Below are 25,165 nucleotides of genomic sequence, written 5' to 3'. Positions count from 1 at the left end.
CAGGAGCTGTGGGAGGAAGTTGTGCTGTTGGAGAGGCTGAGTAGTACACACCTTATCAGGCACAAGGAAGGAGACCCTGAGGTAAGGGTGAAGTGGACCTTGAGGAAGTGAGGGCTGCTGTGGGGGAAGCAGCCCAGGGAATTGTACGTCATGTTTCTAAAAGGTCAGCTACCATAGCTGATACTATTAGGGTCCCTGAGCTGGAGCCCGGAGTAGAGGGTGGGCCTGGGCTCCCCCCCAACCTTTGCCCCCTGATTAATCACTGAGACTGGGAGACAACAGAGACTGTGCAAGGAAGGATAACTTCTCCTCACCTCCCTTGCTGGCTTATGATGAAAATGGCTCAGTAGACTGTGACCCTTGTCTCTAGAGAAAGAAGGGTTACGTGGAGGGTCACAGTGAGCCTCTGAGGCTAGTGAAATCCTCCAGGAAACGCGGGACCCACGGATGCAAGGACAGAGCTTTGTCACAATACTTACAACTTACGGGCCAAATCCTCTCATCTTATTGGCATGTGTAGCCAAGTGGGTAAGACTAGCAGGAGTTAGACTTTATTCATATAGGCTGGGGTTGTCTACATCATTGATGACTTCCAATTCCAAAACAAGACTATTGAGAGCAAATCTGCTTCTTTAGCAGGATTACAATGCAATATTTATTATAACAATGTAAAAATGTCTCTGCATCAGTGAGCTACAATTTCTAATTGTCATAAATACACGTAATGGCTTGCATGCTTCAGTGCTAGCATGAGAGACTAATTTTGCAGTGTAGATGAACAAGATTGTGGCTTCCAACAGACCATTTGAAGGGAAAATTGTCCTTGAGCTGAGACACCATTTTCTAACAGGGTTACAGTAGACTCTTGTGTGCTTAAACAGCTTACAGCTTTACAGCTGTAAAAGCCACATTGATTGATTAATATACTGTTCTACAATTCAGATGTCAAACTATTAAGGGCTGAATTTTGATTATGGCTGTTGGGACACTACCATACATATAGCATGTAATGAGACTTGTTTGCTAAATTCAGTAGATGTTGGCATAGTTTGGAAAATGGGTTACTTTAACATAATTAAGGAACTTAAACTGTGTTTAAGTTAAAACATTTCAGTACTGGTTTCAACCCTTAGGGAAGTAGACCGTTTCCAAGGGCAGGTCATCTGGGAGCTAGTTAATTTCTTACGTGTACCATGCTATTACTGGAGGGTGTCATGCAGAGAGAAGGCAGCTGTCTGGTGGTTGGGAAATGGAGCTAGCTACGGATTCATAGGATGCAGCAAGTCCTGTTCCATGCCGTCTCTTTCCCTGTCCTGTTCTACTGATGTGACCCTGTTGTTGGTCACTGACTCCTTTCTCCCCATGCCAAGCCAGAGATGGGAAGGGACCAATATAAATCCTACAGTGGTTCAATGCATTCTGCAACCAAGCAGAATCAGGTGACCATCAACTGACCAGGGCTCTCAGGTGCTTGGAGATGAGGAAAGGCAAGAGTGGTAGAAGAGACTGACTGACTTTCAATCAGACATAGGCACCTAATTGACTTTTGGAAATGGGCCTTACGCTACTGAGTCACTTAGGCACTTTAAAAAAATTTACCACTAGTCTCTTAAAGCCACCTTGGAGCCTATTCAAAGAAAGAAGTGAGATTCCTGTAGCATGGGAGAGCAAAGGTGAGGTAGCTATCTCTGGTACTGCAATGCAACATCATTTGTGTTTTAAGGGTGTATTTGACACAATAGAAATGGGCGTAGTAGAAATGCCTAACATAGAACTTTGCCCTGACCTGGGTTGGAATCTAACTACCCTCCTTACCCTTGGTAACATGATTATGTGCTGCAGATGAAAGATAAGATTCTTTGCAAGTAATTCTCTGATCCATACCCATCTTGAATTATCAAATATTTTTTTGGATTGGTAGCATTTGTGGTAGGCATAGCAGCTCTTCATCAGCAAGACAAACTGGGATGTATCCCCACCATCAAATGTTATACCAATCCAGAACATGGCCTCTGTTGCTAATACTGCTGTTGATCTCTTATAAGGTGAAGTGTAATTTTGGTCACTGTAGACAACCATTTTAACTGTGAGCATCCTGATACCGCCCACAAAGACATTTAGTGAACTAAAGTAACAATTATATTTAGATTATATTGATATGTCAACTTTTGGGGCAAGAAAGTACATCCTATATCTAAGGAAACATACAATTTACAGATGTGCATTTTATTATTCAAACTCATAATGTGTAATCTTTCTTTTAGCGCTAAGTAAAGCTTGGAGTTTCACTATGCAAGCTCAATCAATTCTTGTTATGTACTGCCATAGAACTTAGAGTTGCCAATCAAGGGGCTACCAGCTAGGGTGACCAGATGTCCCGATTTTATAGGGACAGTCCCAATATTTGGGGCTTTTTTCTTATATGGGTGCCTATTACCCCAAACCCCCATCCCGATTTTTCACACTTTCTATCTGGTCACCCGACTACCAGCAACCAGTTTGGCCCCAGGCACAAGTTAGAGCAGCTACAGGGCTCAGCTGAAGTGGCCTCCTGGGCTGTTTTGCTGGTCCTGAATTCCTGAATGGTAGTGCATTCTGGCCACACCCGCTCCCACTATTGCAACACCCTTCCACCAGGAGAGGGGAAGGGCAGGAGCAGGTGATGCAGCATTATTTAGGGTGGCTTTTCACTAGCAGACGTTTCCCCAGGCAAAGAATCCTCAGCTGGCTCTTTAAAGAAGCTTTCCACCCTCTTTGTGTCACCAGAGCAGTGCAGAGGGTACAGAGTGGGAGCCTGGACTTGGACCCTTGCCTTGGCACCCAAGATATTAGCTTCTAATAGGCACTAACATGTCATTTATCGAGATGAATCATTTTTTCATTAATCCCATACCTTTATAATGGGCTCGATGACTGTTTCAAGACTGAATTTCATATCCAGTGGGAAGGAGCAGTAAAAATTAATTTTTATTTTATCTTGAATGATAATCCCATCTTCCAATAAAGAGTATTGCTATAGGGGGCATGTCTTTCATTTTTCTTTGGGGAAAACAATTAAACCATTATAGCTTCTGGATTTGGTAGATTTATATGGTACAGTATCTGCACGTAGTGCCATTCAAATTTCATCTTGTTGCAAGTATTATGAATTGCCTGCCTGGGTTTTTTTCCCCTCTCGGTATGAGGCAATCAAACAATCTTATCTGCTCATTCTTCTGTTTGAATCTATTCTCTCAGAACCTCAAATGATAGGTTCTCTGTTTGTAATAAATATATTTTATTATTGAGTGTTCAGAATCTCCAATCTAGATGAGAGCCCCTTTGTGCTAGACACTATACGTGCACCTAGAGATTGGCCCTGTCCCAAAGAATTTACAATCTAAATAGACAAGACAGTCAATGGGACAGAAAACATAGGCACTGGGATGGAAAAACGAGGCAAATATCCTGCCAATATCTTAAAACATATTAGGAGAGTTAGGCAGTGCTTGGCAGCAAATACCAATGGTTTGATTTTAGGTCTGGACTGCAAAGGAGCAGGCTGGATCTGGGTTCTTTAATCCACCATCCATATGCTTTAAGAGTTTCCAGCAATAAGGGCCACTAGCTTTATTTGGAGAGCTGAGAAATCAAGTACAGAGCTCAGTTTTCATGAAGAAAGGAAACTTTTTCCTGAATGTCCAATTCCTTTCCCATTCAATAGGTAAATGGTTGTACAAAATGTCAGGTTGAAAGTTGTTTGAACCACATTTTAAAAGAACACATTTCACAGGAGTTAATAGGTTTATTTCTTTGAGCATACAAGTGAGCAAATAATTATCCTTTAAAATCATAGTTGTTGCTTTAAACCACCTCTGTGTTGTACTGTCTGTGTGTGAACTTTGGCTAACTCTTTAGGCAAATCTTTGTATTTCAGTAGAACACAGCAATCAGATTCAGCCTTAGAGTTAGGAACAGGTGATCGTGTTTGGCTAAAATAATATAAAATAACCAACTTCTTGACCAAAACTGGAATCATCCCTGAACCTTTGTAGATGTACAATAAAGTGCATTTCATGTTTTTGAACCCCGGCTGATTTATTTTTAACTGCTGTGCTCCTCTACATTTCCTGCTTCCAGTCAGGGCAGGAAGCAAAAATGCCAAAATCCCACAAATATTTGTTCTCATTCAGGGCACAGGGTCAAATCTGTAGAGGTCTCTAGATGCCTAAGGGTGTACACAGCTACCTAATGGAAATTTCAAAAGTGCCTAACCCCTATGGACTTTAAAAATCTGGTCCTCAATCTTTAGCTGCACATGCTTATTTTTAAAATAATCCAGATATTTGTTCTAATTTTGGCTCAATTCCCATGGCATGAATTCCCCCTTCTCTTGAAGACATGAGGGTTGCATTGGTGCAACAGGGAACTACTGTGAATGTGCATTCAGCAGGTTTCATTCACAAAGGCTAGGATGCTGAATGAACTTTGTCCTGTTTTCTGTAGGGCCTTAATCCTTTCTCTTGTGACACTATTTACTAATTAACTCATTCACCCAGAAATTAGAAAAGGCACAGGAAAGAAGTGCCTGGGGAAGAGGGGATGAGAGAGACAAACTCTCAGTTAGTCCCAGGAGAGATCTCCCACCTCTCCTATCCTTGATCTAAGGGGCTGAGGATTATGTGCTGTTGTAGATAAGGTACTGTGCATCACTGTAAAGGTGACAGGGGAAACGTAAATAAACTACACATGGTGCTCACAATCAGAGTGTCTCTGAGCAGGCTGTGTGCACTGGAAAAGACAGGAGTGGAGAGTGCACCCTGACAATAAAAACATTTAAGGCAAAATGGAAGATTACTTTTAGAACTGAGACATTGATTCCAGGTTAGAGGAAAACACCAGTAAAGTCACATTCCAAAGAGTAATGCACAGTGATGCACAGCCAGACAGTGATATTATAATCTCTCTTTATTTTCTTTTGTTTTTTGATGCATCCTTATATTCTCATGATGCGATCAAAGTTCTCATAGTGTGGAGCATCCTCATCTTCAGGATATCCTCCTATGGAATCTTTCCCCTTCACTGTGGAGTTAAAGTTCTTCTTTCTGTTTTATGACAGTCTGTTCCTCAGTGAGATCCTCTTTGCTTTCTCCAGAAGGAGTCTTTAAAAAATAAAATACACCAATGAAGTTCTGTGTTATAGCCTCTCATGAGAAAAGAATCACTTCAGTGAGTATTTGTTCTCCGTAAAATGAGTTTTAAAAATATTATAAGAACTTTAGATTTCTCTTTTACATCTTAATGAGATCAAAGCTAGTGCTGCTGTTGCCAAAAAATGCGATCTCACACCCACACCTCAGCCCCTGGGCAAAGCTTAGATGAGATGCCCTTTGTGTGAAATTCTGATAAACTCTTGAAAAACCAGTCACTCGCACTATGTAATGCATGGGCAGATCTAAAAATCCTGTAGAGATAATGCTTTGTCTTTTCTAGTGCAACCTCAGAAGAGCAGCCCTTTGAGTTTGCTATTTGTATCTTCCCCAGTAATGGAACAAAAAGTATTCGTCCAACAGGGGATTTGCACTTCAAGCAGTGCACTGTGCAAAAAACCCCAGTGTCTCCTGCAGTACTGTGCTGGACAACTTTGGGTGTCATTCGATAAGGACAGCAAATATAAGCAGGTGGGCTAATGCCAAATGCTCTCCCTTGAGCAGTGCAAAGCAAATCTTAGATAGGGTTTCAGACTGGCTGTAGAATTACCCTGCAGCCCTTATACTTTAAAGTGGAATAAGGCACCAAGAGAGAAATAGCAGAGTACACACAGCACTATAGTAAGCACAGAGGAAAGTGAGTGAATGTGACTCCTACCCCTCCTTCAAACACATGACTGGAGAACCTTCACCACAGCTGCAGCCCCTTCATATGTACAGCAGGAGAAGAAGCTCTGCTTCCCAAAACTAGCTGCTTAGTCATTGAACCATCTCTAAGCCCTGATTGAAGGGTGAATCACATTCCTCAGTATTTCTCCATCCACCATCTCATTGCTTCCCTGTACCTTTACAGGGCAATTTCAGTGGCATCCTCAGTGCATCCTGGGCACCTTCCTTCTCACTCCTTTTGGCAGCATAGGCCCTGGATTCCAGTGAAAGGCAGACTATGCGCCAAGTTGTCCTTGCATATCCTTTCTCAGCAGAAGTTAGGTGTGAGGACTCTATCATTCCTTTTCTGTGTTTTCTACATGTATCTTGAGTCTCAGGTTGTTAAACTATATTATTTGTCATTAACTCTTTCATAATGAAATACGTGTAAATATGCAACTGAGTCAATATGGAGCATCTCGTGCATACATCGTGTGCTCAGCAGCAGATGAAGCCCAGCCTCCTGGAGACAGGTTGAGTCAAGGGCACCAAAACTTGTGGTTGGTGATCCAGGCTATAGTCCAATCCGGATCACAAAAAGGAAAGGAAAACATTGCAGTTACTTCTGCCACAGTGTTTAGAAAGGAGAGAAGCCCCTCTGAACTTAAAGGAAGTGGATAAAATGGGAGCTAGATGTGAACCTTTCCAATTTTCATCCCAACCAACTTCGGCTGAGGCTTTGATTTGTAAAATCAAAACCCAGTCAAAGTTCAGTTCTCTCTTGCCCAGATAGCAATTGCTTCCTGCTGCCCAGTAGGTGGCTACGCGAGCTTCTTGGCTCAGAGACCTGTAACATTAGCGTCAAGAAAAGAAGGATCATGTGTTGTAAACCCGGGTGTGGCAGAGTGGAAGGTCAAATCCTTTACCTTTTCTGCTGCTTCTACTTTTGGCTTGCTTTGTTTTTCTAAGAATTCAGCAAAAGCCTCAAGGGTGTATTCCCCATCATATACCACAACCTGAAAAGAATAGAAGGGTAAAGAATTATTCTATGCATAAAATGCCTGAAATCGGACCACAGCACACAGGGATTTCTGAGTTATGCAGGCTTATCAGACTCTGGACTCTTGCATTTAGTTTAAAAAGCCATGGAGGAGACTCAACAAATTCGAAAGTTAATTGGATATCTAGAATGGGGAAGGAGATAGATATAAATACCTGTGAGAAGAAAGGAGAGAATCCTGCACAAACCACACAAAGTACCTTAACTTATTATACTAGGCCTGGATCCTGCCAACTAACTATTGATATCTCATGCATATAATTAAGCAGATGCATGCATTTTTTTTACAGAATAGAGACCATACAGAGTATGGGTGAGCTTTTCAAAGCTGCCTAAAACATTTTAATTGGAATTGGACATTGAAAGCTGTTAGATGGCTTTGAAATCCTCCACCTAGGATGATTAAACTAGAACAAGAGGAAGATGAACTAAAGTAAATTTGCCTATACTTAATGGCTGTGGAGAATACTTCATGTGTTGAGACAGAATGGCAATGCTGAATGTTTGTTTAGGGAGTTTGGAAGAAAGATCATTTCACACTGAGAGCTTTAGAATTCTCCAACAATCGCTGAATACAGCACCGTTTCAGAGGATTTTTCAAAACTTGCTGTGTGGGAGCTTAAGGAAGATTGTAATTGTGTTTAGCCATAATGTAGTGTAAGGTTGTATCTGCGTAACACAAAAGTGTCCACTTGTGATCTCAGCAACTTTAAACATCCTCAGGCAGTGTAAACTGATCTACCTGCACTGAAATAAATGAGACTATGCTGATTTATCCCAAAGGAGGATCTGCCCTGTTTGAATTCAAAATACTGTGTGCAAAATTCCTCCATTCCCTTGTGATTTCAGTTGACTTCCACCAGGTATTCATTTTGTCCATGCATTAAAATAGTTTGAATATGACAAGAAAATATACAGCTGCCTTATGTGATGTTTCCTTAAAAGTGCTCATGGCTTTTTAAGTTTCTTGAACAAAACAATTGTTTTGACTCCTTCAGAGAAGATACATGTTCTCCAAAAAATCTTGAGCCTGTCTGCCCTCTGATGAGGTAATCAATGATAGCTAAAGCAGCAGGGTCTCAGAGCCTGAAGGTTTTCAAAGTGAGATAAACCACCCTCTTAAGCTGTCCTTGGGGTTTGCACTCAGGGAGAATTTTCAACATCTCTCAGAGCATTCAGTTCTTAAGAGGATATAAATGTGTATGTCTCAGTCCCAAGAAGCAAAAACGAATGTCAGCCTTAAACACCATCTGAAAAAATGCTAATTTATATTTTATTTGCACACAGCAAACAGGGAGTCAGTCTGTTTCATCAAAATATCTCAACTAGTGTCTGGCAGACCCAGCCACTCTTTCTGAGGTGTAAGCAGATGAAATATCTCCATGTTCCTTCAGCGCTGATGGTAACTGTCCCCATCAAATAGTTAAATGCCGACTATATTTTTTCAACTCTCCACGTTTACCTAGGGGATTTAAGAGTTTTCTGATTCAGTACGGTGGCTGATTGCTTTTGACAACAAAGTGTCCTCTTCATGTCAATGGTCACTATTCACTTGTTAGAATAAACAAATCTTTATTAAGGCCAAGACTTCAAAAACCAGACCCCTGAGTAAGCACTTCTGAAAATCCGGCTGTTTACAGAGGTATCCAAATGTGGACTTCAGAGCTGAGCCCCCATCAGCTTTCTAGTTACTCATTTAGAACCCTAGCGAGGCTCCTAGTTTTGAAAATCTTGTTCATGGGCCGAATCCTGCTCCCATTGACATCAGTGGGAGTTTTGCCAGTGCTATCAGTGAAAGCAGAATCCAGTCTTAAATGGCCAAAATCTAAAGGCATGGTTTGAATGAGGGACGGCTGACACCCCTGAGAAAAAATGGGTATTCCATAAAACCATCTTCGTATTGTGAGAAAGTGTCTGATTGCACACTGGTCAACTGAATAGGCCTGGGGCGGAGCATGCAGTAATGTTATTTTCCTCGTGGCTTTATCACAGTCCTTTCAGGACAGCCTGAGGGAGATTATAGTTCTTGGAAGTCATGACATCCTCCTTACCTTAGTCCTAGAAAACAAGGACCTGATCTTGCTCCTATTGATGTCAGTGGCAAAACTCCCATTGATTTAGTGAGAGCAGGATCTATCACCCAGATGTAAGGGGGGGTGGTATTTCCCTGTGAGGGTGGGGGAATCTTATCTCAAGGGTTTTACTCTCCAGGCTTTTCTGACAATGTGAGATTAAAGTGCCATCCAGAAAGTTACCACTATCTTCATCCAGCATAGAGCTCTTCCTATCTGTAATTCTTTAACAGTGAAAGGTGTTGGGTAGAGTAGACACTAATACAGAACCACCAGCCCTCCTACACCAACAAAATTCCTGTCTTGGGAGTTGGGCATTGCATGGAGCATTGTAATTACTATTTGTTGAAAGCTGACAATCATCTTGGTGCTGTACAAATATACAGAGATGTGGCTGCTGCCTCAAGGAATTTATGCTCAAGACGGGACACAGAGACAACAGTTCAGACATACAGTGTTCCCTATGTGCTGGCATGATTTTCACCTGGTCTGTTAGAATCATACGGGGTCATGTCTGAAAAGCTATGAGGGAGAAATACGTTCTGGGAAGAGATTGGCAGGAGATCATTTGGTGCATGAGAAGACAGAGACTAACCGATGCAGAAGAGTCAGACTGGAAGAAGATGCAAAGATGAGAATGGGAGAAGGCTACAAAGGGACCATTTATGAGAGAGAGGCTTACAGAGAAGGGAAACTCACAATTTTCATTGACCTTTGTCATACTAGCATTTAGTTCCCATCCCTAACATGAGAGAGGGATAAACACCACAGAAGTATTACAAGGAGCAAATATTTGTAATTGTGCTGTGTATTTCCTGCTCCTCTTTCTCTCTGACCATCTGCTTAGCATCTGGGCACCAAATTCCAGTCTAAGGCAAGAATGTGGTAGGAGAGATTGTAAGCTCTTTGGGGGAAGGCCCTATCTTTGTATTAGGCATGTACAGTGCCTAGCACAATGAAACCCTAATCCCCGACTGGGGCCTCAGAACACATCCACAGAATATAGATAATTAGTAATAGAAATCGGAAACAGCCTCGTGTGCCAACTCTTCATTAATTTTTTTAGAAAATAAAAGGTCATTAATATGTTTTAAAAAAGAATATTGAGTGGAAAACTGCAAAGTGAGAGGGATGAGAATGTATACATTAAGGCCAGACCCATTAGGGATCTGCGGGGCTGCTGTTCAGTTCATTAGAAGTTCTGCATACATGTCCAAGGGAAAAATATCTCTCTCCCTGAGAGATTAAATGAGGGCAAGTACAAATGTCTTAGAATTTAATTTACGTGTGGGGTATGAGGAGAAAAATGAAAAGCTGAGTAATGTTTTAATTATAACAGTATCCTAAAATTGAATTTCTTGGATCCAGAGCTGGCGTTTTCTCTTCAATTAAATTATCCATGTGGATGGAGGATTATGACTATGTGGTTAATACATTTCTATTTCTTCTGTCCTTTCTTGCAGTAATACTTTCAGAACATTATGCAACATGATGGTACATTACATAGCATATTCTAGAGATAAGCAGCAATAGCAACAGCTCTTTGTTTTTTTTATTAAGAGGCACTTGAATTTGCTGCTACTATGGTGTGTGATATTGGCAAAGCATTTCTGGCAAAGAGTTTCTGAAAAGCTCAGAGGACATGGCCTCTAAGACAATGTAAACGTGTTTTCATAAGCCAAACTGCTACAGAAACAATTCAAACAGGTAACATGAACAAAGCACTGAGGAGCATAAGTCCTGAATTTGGGGTTTTTTTAAAATGAGAGTTACACCAAGAAGCCCCTGCAGAATCCATTCTCAGAGGCTAGCACAGGATCATGGCTGTAGGTTTTTTAGAGGTTAGGGATCTGCAAACACCCCTGAGAGTCCAGGAACAAGAAAGAATAGTAAATATGTGTCAAAAGAATAGTAAATATGGCAGGTGACCAGCTTGGCTTACCAGTGAAATCCTTGCGGATCTTAAACATAAAAAAGAAGCTTTCAAGAAGTGGAAGATTGGACAAATGACCAGGGAAGAATATAAAAATGTTGCTTGGGAATGTAGGAATGAAATCAGGAGGGTCAAATCGCACCTGGAGCTGCAGCTAGCAAGAGATGTTAAGAGTAACAAGAAGGGGTTCTTCAGGTATGTTGGCAACAAGAAGAAAGCCAAGGAAAGTGTGGGCCCCTTACTGAATGAGGGAGGCAACCTAGTGACAGAGGATGTGGAAAAAGCTAATGTACTCAATGCTTTTTTTGCCTCTGTCTTCACGAACAAGGTCAGCTCCCAGACTGCTGCGGTGGGCAACACAGCATGGGGAGTAGGTGGCCAGCCCTCTGTGGAGAAAGAAGTGGTTAGGGACTATTTAGAAAAGCTGGATGTGCACAAGTCCATGGGGCCGGATGCATTGCATCCGAGAGTGCTAAAGGAGTTGGCGGCTGTGATTGCAGAGCCATTGGCCATTATCTTTGAAAACTCATGGCGATCGGGGGAAGTCCCGGATGACTGGAAAAAGGCTAATGTAGTGCCCATCTTTAAAAAAGGGAAGAAGGAGGATCCTGGGAACTACAGGCCAGTCAGCCTCACCTCAGTGCCCGGAAAAATCATGGAGCAGGTCCTCAAGGAATCAATCCGGAAGCACTTACACGAGAGGAAAGTGATCAGGAACAGTCAGCATGGATTCACCAAGGGAAGGTCATGCCTGACTAATCGCCTTCTATGATGAGATTACTGGTTCTGTGGATGAAGGGAAAGCAGTGGATGTATTGTTTCTTGACTTTAGCAAAGCTTTTGACACAGTCTCCCACAGTATTCTTGTCAGCAAGTTAAAGAAGTATGGGCTGGATGAATGCACTATAAGGTGGGTAGAAAGTTGGCTAGATTATCGGGCTCAACGGGTCGTGATCAATGGCTCCATGTCTAGATGGCAGCCGATATCAAGTGGAGTGCCCCAAGGGTCGGTCCTGGGGCCGGTTTTGTTCAATATCTTCATAAATGATCTGGAGGATGGTGTGGATTGCACTCTCAGCAAATTTGCGGATGATACTAAACTAGGAGGAGTGGTAGATACAGTGGCAGGTACGGATAGGATACAGAGGGACCTAGACAAATTGGAGGATTGGGCCAAAAGAAATCTGATGAGGTTCAACAAGGATAAGTGCAGGGTCCTGCACTTAGGACAGAAGAACCCAATGCACCGCTACAGACTAGGGACCGAATGGCTAGGCAGCAGTTCTGCGGAAAAGGACCTAGGGTTGACAGTGGACGAGAAGCTGGATATGAGTCAACAGTGTGCCCTTGTTGCCAAGAAGGCCAATGGCATTTTGGGATGTATAAGTAGGGGCATAGCCAGCAGATCGAAGGATGTGATCGTTCCCCTCTATTCAACATTGGTGAGGCCTCATCTGGAGTACTGTGTCCACTTTTGGGCCCCACACTACAAGAAGGATGTGGAAAAATTGGAGAGAGTCTAGCGAAGGGCTACAAAAATGATTAGGGGTCTGGAACACATGACTTATGAGGAGAGGCTGAGGGAACTGGGATTGTTTAGTCTGCAGAAGAGAAGAATGAGGGGGGATTTGATAGCTGCTTTCAACTACCTGAGAGGTGGTTCCAAAGAGGATGGTTCTAGACTATTCTCAGTGGTAGAAGTTGACAGGACAAGGAGTAATGGTCTTAAGTTGCAGTGGGGGAGGTTTAGGTTGGATATTAGGAAAAACTTTTTCACTAGGGGAGTGGTGAAACACTGGAATGCGTTACCTAGGGAGGTGGTAGAATCTCCTTCCTTAGAAGTTTTTAAGGTCAGGCTTGACAAAGCCCTGGCTGGGATGATTTAGTTGGGGATTGGTCCTGCTTTGAGCAGGGGGTTGGACTAGATGACCTCCTGAGGTCCCTTCCAACCCTGATATTCTATGACCCCTGGAACCTAGGACAGCACAGGGATTGACTCAAGTCACCAGAGACTATGGCTGTATCAACTTCATCAGTCCAGGTCTGTTAAAAGTCTAATATGGTCTCATACTAGAACCTGATATTTGTGAGGGCTGTAGGCAAATATTTTGCCCTTTAGTTAGTTTAAACTCAGATTCCTGGCAGAAGTGAGTACATCTTGCTCCGTAAGAAATGTGTGAATAGACGAGGACCAATGTTTTATTCTCGCTTTCATGGCACCCTTCTCACATGCTCACTCATTCTGATGTGCACACACACACATTGAATGTGTCTCACCTGGTTATTGGATCCAACAGGAAAGAATCTAAAGAATGGATAGCGGTCTAGCATAACTAACTGGATGTCATTTGCTGTGAAGTCTATTTTGGCAATTACTATATTTTCATGATTTTCATATTTCTTGCCCAGCTCATCCCAAATTGGTAAGAGTTTCCTACAATCATGGGACCAAGGTGCATCTGTAATTTGAAAAACAAGAATAGATGTTCACAAATCAAACCTATGAACTTACTCCACTGCTTTCACAGAAATATAGAAAATGGATAGGTGCCAGAGCTGAAATGGGCATTACCCACTTATAGAAACAATGGGGCAAATCAAAAAGCACAACAAAGTCAGTAGGAATTTGTCAGAGTAACAACTGAGCAAAATCTGAGTAAAAACCAGAAGTTGTTGCCTAACAAATACCTTCTCTTCTGGTACTACTTTTGGGTGGCAGAAAGCCTTGTGGCTCCAGTAGGTCCCAGCATCTCCATCCGTGTTACATAGCAATGCTTTACTATCCTGAATTTAGAAGGGAGACTGGTTATGGCCATAATCCAAATATGGATCTGCTTTGTGTGACTGACCCTTTTCTCTAGACTATACTAAACCAAAACTCCAGAAGTGAATACCTGGCCCCACTGAGATCAATTGTAGTTTTATTATTGACTTTAGTGTGCCTAGGATTTCACCCCAGATTTGAATACCCCACATTTTGGGGGTGAAAGATTCAAATTCCAGATCAAGATTTTCAGGTTGGGCCCCTCTCTTCTTAAGGTTTGGGGAGAGAGAGGGAGAGGGATCAGAATAAGCACTCAGAATGGCAGAGGCATCTCTGAGCCTGCAGAATCCGGTATTAAATCTTCGGAGAAATGGCTTTCTCATGAACTTCCTGTTGTTTCTGCATCAGTCAGGCCAGAAACATCATCATTTTGGCACTTCCATTTCAGATCTTGGGTGCAACCAAGAAGGGAATAAGCAAGCTAAAATGTTACAGAAATAGAAAGGAGGGAAGTTATCTTAACTCTTCTGAACCTCCATCTAGAATGGCAGAAACCTTGCAAGAAACCGTGCTGATTGTGTAAAATTTCCATCAGCAAGGCACCTTACAGACTAACAAATTTATTTGAGCATAAGCTTTCGTGAGCTACAGCTCACTTTTGCGGATACAGACTAACACGGCTGCTACTCTGAAACCTGTCATCAGCAAGGGTTGACTTTGCTTGCATTAGAAATGGAATCTGAAGGGCCCTTTCAGCTTCAGATCCAAAACAGAATCTAAATTATCTAGTTCCAAGTGTTGACTGTGAAACCATGAAACTCACAGGGGTTTGGATTCAAGGCTCCATTTTTTGGCTTATCTCTATTTTTATTTGAAAACCATTCACCTCTCCCTCATTTCATGTGCTACACTAACAGCAATTGCCAAACATCTCTTGAATACATTTGCATATAGCAAAACTGCTGATCATAATAGTATAGAATTAAATCCTTCATAATAAAAATAAACACACAAAGTCCTAGCAAATCATCACATGACTTCACTAGAGAGGATTCCATGGTTGACCAAGACCGTCAACCCAAATAAATCTTTCATCAGTTCAACAATGCAGTCCTTGTTACAAAGTATCTCTTGAAACAGCAAAATGTCAAGTACACACAAAAATGATAAGGAAAGCCAGTGCATCAGAGGTGATGGATTATGCAGTTCCAGGATAGGACTAGTCTCTGGTAGAGTGTTGGAACTTCAGTAGTGTTGGAACTGTAGTTCCTTGCATGTGGTTTCTTTAATGAAATAAGCAAACATATCTCAGTTGAAATGTAAAACTGGGGTCCTGAACATTTTGTGCAGATATGGTTGTCCTGGTCAAGTTCCAATTTGCTCATGCAATTCTGCCCCCCTAAATTCCCATGCATTTTCAACCCAGAAAGGTATTCATCACTTTTCTTTCCTAAACATAAGTGGTGCAGTCTAGGGCCCTTAAACACTTTCCACCTTCCTCTCTGGTGCTGCTGTAATTCAGCAACGGATGAAGGGGACCCTACAGATAGTTTGCAGCCAGCTTTGGGATCCTAACCGTGTAAGAAGATTATTATCAAGATTCAGTTATTAGTATGTCCAGGGGAATTTTTCTGTGGGAGATGATTTGATCGCTTAGAAGTCCAGTTACTGCCCTTCCCCTCCCTGTCACCTTGGAAAAATAAAAATAATTGTGAAAAATAGTTCTATGGCTCAGATTAGGTCAAAAGGTCCAAGGTTCAGAGAGGGTCAGCAGCAGGAGCAAGCCTGTTAGGGGACTGGATCGGGTATCTTGTTTCATGTGGAGGCAACTAAAAGGAAAACGAGGCTCAAACAATGCAGGTTTCTCCACCATCCTTCTTACAAACTGTACTTCAAAAGTGTGGTGATAACCTGAGTACATGCACATCTTTCTTCATGTTCATTGTTACCTGGCATTTTCTGTGGTATTTGTTTCCCTGAGGCCCACCTTGTTCCCATGGTGTTCATCAGAATACCAGCAAGCTTGGAAACTTGCCTACATTTTAGGAAAGCCTAACATTGGCATTATAGGGCTAGGTTTGGTTTTGGGTTATGCACTCGTGCAGAGGCACAAGGGGGAGTAAGAGCTCATGGGTTACTTGGATTGTGGATCTGGGTGCACAGAGTGACTCTGCACCTGCTATTTCCACCCTGGAGCAGGGGGATGGGGAGGTGGGAAATAGGCAGAGCTGCTCTGCTGGTTGTGGAAGGGAGAGTGATCTCCTGCTATTTAGGTCAGCAGGAAATGACTTCCTCTCAGAGGTAAGGGGAGCAGCAAAGGAATTGTGGCTCCTTTTCTGGGGCACCCCTAGAACATCACAGTAAGATGTCCTCCACTTGCCATGGGATGTGTCTATGGGACACAGTCTAGTTCCTATACTATGGCACATTTGAATGTTACATTGTGCAATAAAATGCCAAGATAGCTTTGTCTTTCATCATCAAGATTTCACACCACCTTGGAAAGTATTGGCTTTAGGCAGTGATGAGCTGCCAAAATCTTAACAACCAGTTCCCTCCTCACCCCACGAGGGGGTCGTGGCCCACCCCCGCACCCTGGGAACTCCTGCCCCATCCAACCCCCCGCGTTCCTTGACGCCCCTGCCTGGACCCCCGCCCCCATCCACCCCCCTCCCCTGTTCCCTCACTGCCCCCAGAACTGGGCAGGAGGGTCTCATGGGCCACCGTAGTGGGGGGCCACCCCGCCCGTAAGAGCTAGAGGGACCTGCAGGGGGGTGAGGTGGGCAGACCCAGCGGTGCTTACCTGGGGCAGCTCCCAGGAAGCATCCAGCCGGTCCCTCTGGCTCCTAGAGGCGGGATAGCATAGCTGGGGGGGGCAGGGGGAGCGGCTGCTGCCCCCACTGATCACATCGGAAGTGTCTTAGGCGCCAACTCCGTGGGTGCTCCGGGGCCAGAGCCCCCACAGGGAAAATTTGGTGGGTGCAGAGCACCCACCCACAGCTCCCTGCCCCGCCCCGCGCCCAGCCCCAGCTCACCTCACCTCCGCTCCGCCACCTCCCCCTCCCCTGAATGCTCCGCCCCCTCCCTTGGCTTCCTGCGAATCAGCTGTTCGCGTGGGCAGCCTGGGAGGGCTGAGAAGCGAGTGGCGGCTTCGCACTCAGGCCGAGGGAGACAGAGGTGAGCTGGGGCAGGGGGCGGTTCCCCTGCGTGCCCCCTGGGTTACCTGATGCGGCGCAGGTGGCCCTCCTTGCCCCCCCCCACCTGAGCTCCCCTCCACTCCGCCTCCACCTCCCTGGGCCTTAGCGCGAAGCCGCCGCCTGCTTCTCAGTCCTCCCAGGCTTCCCGCGCGAACAGCTGATTGTCGGGAAGCCAGGGGTGGGGGGCAGAGAAGCAGAGCAGGGCGGTGCGTTCAGGGGAGGAGGCAGAGGCGGAGCGGAGGTGAGGTGAGCTGGGGCCAAGCACGGGGTGTGGTGGGGCTGGGCGTGAAGCTGCCGGTAGGTGCTCTGCACCCATCAAATTTTCCCCCTGGGTGCTCCAGCCCCAGAGCACCCATGGAGTCAGCGCCTAAGGTGCCACTTTTGGCTGGTTGTTAAATTTAGAAGCCCTTTTAGAACCTGTTGTCCCACACGGGGGTGGGGGTGGGGTAGATTATGTCCTCACGGGACAACCGATTCTAAAAGGGCTTCTAAATTTAACAACCGGTTCTAGCGAACCGGTGCAAACCGGCTCCAGCTCACCACTCGCTTTAGGGATTCCTATACAGAGCAATCTTAAGTCAGTGCATGAACCACACTGTTTCCTTATGATATGGCACAAATCTTCCTATAATGCTTTGAGCAGACAGCAACAGTATATTAATTATGTAATGTATAGTGCTTTGTTTGATACAGAACAAATGCATTTGCATTTTCACATCAAAGTGATCATGTTAAAACAATCTAAAATGATACTCACAGAACATTACAAACACATTCTTGGTCTTATTAAAGGCGACCCTGTTGAAGTTCTTTCCAACAAGCATCTTAACAGGATTCTTGTCCCAGTCCTCTGGAATTTCTTCACTAGGTACATGTGGCTAATCAGAAAGAGAAACAGGAATATGAAAGTGAAGGGGATATCAGGAAGCCGTATTCTGGTTCAGGTTAAAGTGAGTCCAACTGGACAATACTCACCCAATGCCCTTACTTACTATACCTAGCTTTTTAAAATATTGTGAGTCACGTCAAACCATAAATAGGTTACTTGAACCTACACGATCCAGTTGTCCTACAAAACCTGGCTGAATAACAGTCAAAAGCTAGAGAACTATAGAGCTTGTTTATTGTGGAAGAGGAGTGAAGTGGCTGTATAACAGGGGTGAATGCCACTGCCTAGATTTCTCCATCCCCTCCACATGGTTCCTTCCTTCCTCTTGATGGAAGCTGTTAAATATGAAGGTAAATCAAGCTTCAGAACATTGAAAACGCAATACAATTTACAGTGTATCTGTCTTGGAACGTATGTGGCATGAATGTTCTGATACCTCATTGTGATGACAAGATATTCTAATGAGAATAGGGAGTGATCCAGCAGGAAATAATTGTAGTGAAAAGGATTATAAGGAGTCACAAAAATAAGGAAACCCACGTTCACTCACGACAATTGCAAGATCGTATAATTCATTGCACTTTTATAGAAACTATCAGGATCTTCTGTAGCATCTTCATGCAATCTCAAAGCTCTCAAGTATTAATGAAGCCTCATATCACGCCAATGGTGCAGGCAAATATTATTATCCCTACTATACAGATGGGGAAAATAAAGCTCAGAGAGGTTTCATGGCCTTATTTTCAGAGTTGTTCACCCTAAATGCCAGTTGAAATTAATGAAATTTAGAGGTTTTCATCACCTTTAAAATTCAGGCCATAAGCGACTTGCCTAAATTCACACAGAGAGTCATTGGCAAAATCCTGTGGTCCGTCTCAGTTATCCAAAATAAGGGAATAGACCAGTATGCGCTGAAAATGGAGCACACGACAGCAACAAGAACAAGCTTGTAAAATCAGAACCAGGCTAGTACAGGTGGTAGATTATGAATTTAAATGACATTTTCACTTTATTTTTGCAAATGTGCTAGAATCTTCAACTGGCGTCAAATGGACGTCTGATTCTGTCTCTTCAGAGAGGCATACCTTTGCTTTCCCATCTAGGTAGCTGTGACAGAAGCTCCTTAGATTCTCCACGGTCACCTCATCTGCAGGCATTTTGTACTTTGCGTCACTTGTCAGGTTTAAGATTCGCACCGCAGGGACGTCGACCTCAGTGATGCGAAAATACTCAAAAACGCGCCCATTTCTGGTTTCATTCGTGTCCACCAAGATGAACATTATCTGGAAAGGAAAACAGCAGCATGCTGGACGGATATCCAGCTGCATAGCATTGCATTATACCCTAAAAGCAGAAGGTCTATTACCTTAGAAATAGCTGTGCAGTTGTTCACACAAATCAACATCTTTTGGATTTGTCCACAAGGACCTGCATCAACCAGCTCCATCTTTCACTTTGAATTTCAGGTTAAAAGAAATTAGAGTCTGGACATGAAACTCAGTTAAAAGCTACTGAATCTGAAGATGAGTTTGGATATGAAATTTCACCCTATGTTTGGGAATTCAGTCCAAGGGCTTTGGCTTAATCCATAGGAATACAGGCCAGATTTGAAGTTTAGATCCAGAAATGAACCTCCCAAAACTTGGCATTGTTAGGATCCAGGCCTATCGCCACTGGAACTCTGAAAAACCATATACTGAGTGTGATTCACCCAGCAGTTTTGTAAACTTTTCTGTGCCCCAGCTCTGAGATAGTAACAACGTTCTAAACCAAGTATGTTTCGGCTTTTACTGAACCTACTTGATACTGCTAAACTACACAGAGCTGCAGGACACTAATATTTAGATTTATTTCTCAGTCTGGTAAATTATATTGCTCTCTCCCACACAATCAAAGCTATGCTCCTTGCCCTGGTAAGTTCTCATAGCCCTGCATTACATGACAAAACTTAATAGTACAAAAATCTGAAATATTTATAATCCAGGTGTCTTTACCAATAATAAAGTAAAATGATTGTTGGTGGTTTTACTACCGGATGAATTCTCATTCTGTAGCACTTAGTGTGTTTGGAGCAATAGCAGCAAAATTGAATAACTGACAGTGGAGACTACTAGAAAGTGCTGTTTTTCATTTATTCCCTCTCCTTTGCTACCCACACACACACACACACACACTTTGCTGCATGAAACAGTGTCCTACAGATTCTTTGCAAAACCAGGTAAGGTAGAACTGCTGGTTTCAACTGTGGCCAACAGCAACTTGTTGAAATTCCCAGAATGGCATTTCCAGATGACATAATAGACTGGAAGTTGAGCCTACACAAGCACTGCTAAATGTTTCATGGCTGGAAGTTCCTCTTAGGGTATGTCTACACTACAAAATTAGGTCGAATTTATAGAAGTCGGTTTTTTAGAAATCGGTTTTATATATTCGAGTGTGTGTCCCCCCACAGAAAATGCTCTAAGTGCATTAAGTGCATTAACTCGGTGGAGTGCTTCCACAGTACCGAGGCTAGCGTCGACTTCCGGAGTGTTGCACTGTGGGTAGCTATCCCACAGTTCCCGCAGTCTCCACTGCCCATTGGAGTTCTGGGTTGAGATCCCAATGCCTGATGGGGCTAAAACATTGTCGCGGGTGGTTCTGGGTACATGTCGTCAGGCCCCCCTTCCCTCCCTCCCTCCGTGAAAGAAAGGGTAGACAATCGTTTTGCGCCTTTTTTTCCTGGGTTACCTGTGCAGACGCCATACCATGGCAAGCATGGAGCCCGCTCAGCTCACCGTCACCCTATGTCTCCTGGGTGCTGGCAGACGTGGTACTGCATTGCTACACAGCAGCAGCAACCCATTGCCTTATGGCAGCAGACGGTACAGTAGGACTGGTAGCCGTCATCATCATGTCCGAGGTGCTCCTGGTCGCCTCTGTGAGGTCGATCAGGAGCACCTGGGCAGACATGGGCGCAGGGACTAAATTTGGAGTGACTTGATCAGGTCATTCTCTTTAGTCCTGCAGTCAGTCCTGTTGAACCATCTTATGGTGAGCAGGCAGGCGATACGGATTGCTAGCAGTCCTCTTGTACCATCTTCTGCCGAGCAGCCATGAGATGTGGATGGCATGCAGTCCTTCTGCACCGTCTGCTGCCAGCCAAAGATGTAAAAGATAGATGGAGTGTATCAAAAAAAGAAATAGACCAGATTTGTTTTGTACTCATTTGCAACCTCCCACCCCCGCCCCCCATCTAGGGGACTCATTCCTCTAGGTCACACTGCAGTCACTCACAGAGAAGGTGCAGCGAGGTAAATCTAGCCATGTATCAATCAGAGGCCGGACCAACCTGCTTGTTCCAATAAGAACAATAACTTAGGTGCACCATTTCTTATTGGAACCCTCCGTGAAGTCCTGCCTGAAATACTCCTTGATGTAAAGCCACCCCCTTCGTTGATTTTAACTCCCTGTAAGCCAACCCTGTAAGCCATGTCGTCAGTCGCCCCTCCCTGCGTCAGAGCAATGGCAGACAATCGTGCATCTGAGTTGAGAGTGCTGTCCAGAGCAGTCACAATGGAGCACTCTGGGATAGCTCCCGGAGGCCAATACCGTCGAATTGTGTCCACAGTACCCCAAATTCGACCCAGCAAGGCCGATTTAAGCGCTAATCCACTTGTCAGGGGTGGAGTTAGGAAATTGATTTTAAGAGCCCTTTAAGTCGAAATAAAGGGCTTCATCGTGTGGACAGGTGCAGGTTTACATCGATTTAACGCTGCTAAATTCGACCTAAAGTCCTAGTGTAGACCAGGGCTTAGTAAGGGGCATATGTAAGATCAGAAATAGGCTTGATAGGAATGGTCAGAAATAGGTTTGTTGTGCATGACACAGTTAGAATCATATTTTTAAAGCATCACTTTCCCTTTGGGTTTACTTCTAATTTTATTTCCCCAGACCATATTGCTTAAGGACCTATGCCAGAAAAATGGTTCTGAGAACTATTGGAAGCGGTTTGATAGCAGGCAAACTGACAGCAATATATTCCAATCAGAAACATTGGAGGGTGTTTTTCAACTGATCTTTGACATCTGACATTTGCAAAGCAGGACTCTAAAGTAAAATGCATCACAAACCTTTCCTCTAAATTCCACAGCAGCAGACTCATAATCTTCATAAGTCTTGTTGAATGTCTCTGAGTTCTTAGGGGTGAACAGCAGGATGTGAGTTTCAACAGGGACATCAAAAATCTTCACAGATGTCTGCAAAACAAAAGGCTCAACATCTGCTCCACTCTCTGGAAGCAGAACAGTGAATCACATGTTCAAAGTATCATTGCCATTCAGTTAACTGGGTTTGCATATTTTACTTTGCAAGACTCATATAGTTCCCCATCATTTCCATAACCCTGGGATTTTGCATTGTTTTAAAGAACATAAAGTGAGAGAAGATCAGCAGCTGCTAAGTGGGTTTCCTGCTCAAGGAAAACCTCAGCATTATTCATAGATTAAGACCAGAATGGACCATTATGGTCCTCTAGTATGACCTCCTGTATAACACCAGGCACAGAATTAATGCTGACTGTAGTTCTCTAAGTAAAATATAGTGTCGTCGATAAAGACTATTAGGATCAGCTCACTGAAAAGCAACCAAACACTTGGCAGCTGCATAGCCATTCTTAGCCTGAGACTTGAAATATGATATTGACCTTTACAACTGTCTGATCCTGTTTTCAGCTATTTACAAAACTGGTAGGGTGAGTCCTTAGAGCTAGTAGATGTGTTTGTCTGGTCAGTAGTGATGGTCAGCAGGAATGAATAAAAGATTGGCCATCAATTCAGAATAGATCCGCTTTGTTGAACGAGGCTGCAATTTCAAATAAGGTTTTCCTGTGTGGTTTAACAGACGATAGAACTGCACCATGATGGAGTTTCATAGTCTGAGTTCTCCAGAAAAGAAGTCAATAGGGGAATATTGAGGGATGTTTTTACTGTGCTCTCAAAACTGGACGAAAATGTCTTACAGTGGGATTATAGCTCTATAAAACACGTGCTGTTCTGGTGTAGGAGGCTGTATAACTGTTATGACAGTTTTCTGCATGAGTCCCTCTGTGCATCTGCTGGAGCGGTCAGTGCTGCAAGCCAGTTTGAGATCAGCTGTTAGGTGTGACACACACAGGGTTCTCTCAACGAGATTTTACATTTGTTCTTCCTTTGCTGCTTTTATTAATCTAACATAGAAGTCACTTGGTGTGGAACCATATAGTGTACTGGAAACATGTATGGTAAACAGAACAGCTAAGTAAACTGGATTCCCACTCTAAATTCTGACGAGCTTCTTTGACCAGCTCAACATAGCCCCATGCTGGTCCTGGAATTCCAATAGCCTAAGAGCAATGTATTAAAGAGATGATGATTTTTCACAGGAATTCCCTCTGCTTTAGCTCTATTTAATTCCATAAAGTGAACATACCTCAAGATTATACTCGGTGACCAAATCCATGGTAAAAGTTTTAATTAATCTGGTAAGATCCACTTTGTTCTGCTTGCCATCTTCAGACACTTCATTATGTACAGGTTTTCCCTTGAGTAATAATAAAGCAAAGTTTTTAGAGCAGCCATCTTTATCCTCGACTGTAGCAAGAATGCTGTCATTAATTAAACATGTTGTTTTCAAATTTACTTTTTCTTGTCAGTAGCAACTAACATTTCATAACTCTTCTATAATAAATGGCACCGCGAGGTTAGTAACATGGTTGCAGCTAAGTGTCAAGATAAAGCTGACATTTTTAATTTACTCCATGCCAATAATCCTAATACACTGTGTATGCACTCTACATTATAATACAAGACCCTTTCAGTGCCTAAGCCTCATGAAATAGCAAGCGAACCTTCGCTTTGACAATTTCTTGGTCTGGTTTGTTTTGTAGCCTAATTGTCAATGTTATTTCTGTATAGTTTTGTAGTTGTCATTTTGTTTGTAGAGCACTTCTTCCAAGTGCAATTTGGGGAAAAGGAAAAAGATCCCTTGCCAAAAGTGATGTGCTACAGAAGCACTGAGCATCCACAACAGTCCGTCAGTCCGGCAGAAGTTGTCAGTGCTTAGTGAATTTGAAAATTGAGCCACTTCTCTTTAGGTGGCTAAATATGGCTTCAGAAGCCAGAATGCAGGCACCAGGTTTCCATCGTGCACCCATTCCCACCTTCTTGAACACAGCAATGGTGTTCTCTCGGATGCCATAGCTCACAAAAACCTCCTCACTGACTGTCACCCCGAAAGGCAGCTCTGGCACGTCTCTGGCAGTCTCATAGAAAACTTCCACTGCTCCGCCGTGACGTTCCTGTAGAACAAAAGCCGTGATTTATAATCACCGGCATCCTGTACGGTGCTGGAATGGATGGGAGTTAGGAGCAGACCTCTGAGGTGCACGGAAGGGAGTAAACACCCACACTAGCAGGGCTGGCTGCATGACCTTTTCCAGATAGTGTCTGCTGGGCTGATGTGGCATTCACACAGAATCACACAGAATATCAGAGTTGGAAGGGACCTCAGGAGGTCATGTAGTCCAACCCCCTGCTCAAAGCAGGACCAATCCCCAATTTTTGCCCCAGATCCCTAAATGGTCCCCTCACGATTGAACTCACAACCCTGGGTTTAGCAGGCCAATGCTCAAACCACTGAGCTATCCCTCCCCCCACTGAGCTATCCCTCCCCCCTGATCTCCCTAATTCCCTGATCTCAACTCCTATCCTGCCCCATTCAACATGGACCTGCCTATTCCTCTGGTCCACCATTGCTCCAGGCAAGTCCTGGCCTTGGGAGGGACTGTCCAAGTGGGAAAGGTGTCATGGCAGCCCCAGACACCACTTCTTCACCCCTTCCACACAGGAACAGTGAGAGTCTCACAAAGAGAATCCCTTCTGTGCCAGAGATCAGAAAGGAAGGTCTCTACTTGATTGAGGACCTACCTATTGACATGTCTGAATTGTTTTGCCTATGTCTGATGCTTAGATAGGAGGCTTTTCAAGGCAGAAACCTTGTCTCCTAAGTCTGTAGGATAGTCAGCATGCTGTCAGCCCCCAATTAATAGTAAATAACAATGATGAAAGGCAACAGTTCCTGCAGCTTCCATTTAATTAGACAATTATCTCATGCTAAATGAATAGTAATTTATATTCTGAGACCTTCCGACACATTCTGGCAGTTGCATTCGGTGAGCGATCTGTGACTAATAGAAGGCCAAATCCGGCTCTTTATTTCTTTTGGCAGTGCTTTATTCTATTGGCTTCCACCTGCTGTATTTCTGACATGCCCTAGTGCATGCTGATGATAATCTATAGCCATTTCATTCTCCAAATGGATTCACAAATTCCAATCAAAGAAGTCTGCAGGCACTATATATCAGCTCAGTCCAGTAACACTATTATACTGGGCCGA

General features: G+C 43.6%; 1 protein-coding gene across 1 annotated transcript in view; it reads right to left on the bottom strand.

Moving 5' to 3' along the window:
• Window positions 1-5,069: 5,069 nt before the first annotated feature.
• Window positions 5,070-25,165, bottom strand: part of PDILT (protein disulfide isomerase like, testis expressed) — a 41,101-nt gene continuing 21,005 nt past the window's right edge. Inside the window, exons 4-11 of the mRNA XM_077827414.1 lie at window positions 23,931-24,068; window positions 23,201-23,311; window positions 21,865-21,990; window positions 18,838-19,035; window positions 17,621-17,741; window positions 13,180-13,361; window positions 6,764-6,853; window positions 5,070-5,141 (exon numbers count right to left, since the gene is read on the bottom strand). Coding sequence (XP_077683540.1) covers window positions 5,070-5,141; window positions 6,764-6,853; window positions 13,180-13,361; window positions 17,621-17,741; window positions 18,838-19,035; window positions 21,865-21,990; window positions 23,201-23,311; window positions 23,931-24,068 — 1,038 coding nt within the window. The remainder of the gene's footprint in view (window positions 5,142-6,763; window positions 6,854-13,179; window positions 13,362-17,620; window positions 17,742-18,837; window positions 19,036-21,864; window positions 21,991-23,200; window positions 23,312-23,930; window positions 24,069-25,165) is intronic.

Source organism: Eretmochelys imbricata, chromosome 10 (assembly GCF_965152235.1).
Source record: "Eretmochelys imbricata isolate rEreImb1 chromosome 10, rEreImb1.hap1, whole genome shotgun sequence".
In the NCBI taxonomy this organism is placed as follows: Eukaryota; Metazoa; Chordata; order Testudines; family Cheloniidae; genus Eretmochelys; species Eretmochelys imbricata.
The sequence above is the reverse complement of the archived record's forward strand: the minus strand, read 5'-3'. Positions and strand labels throughout refer to the sequence as shown.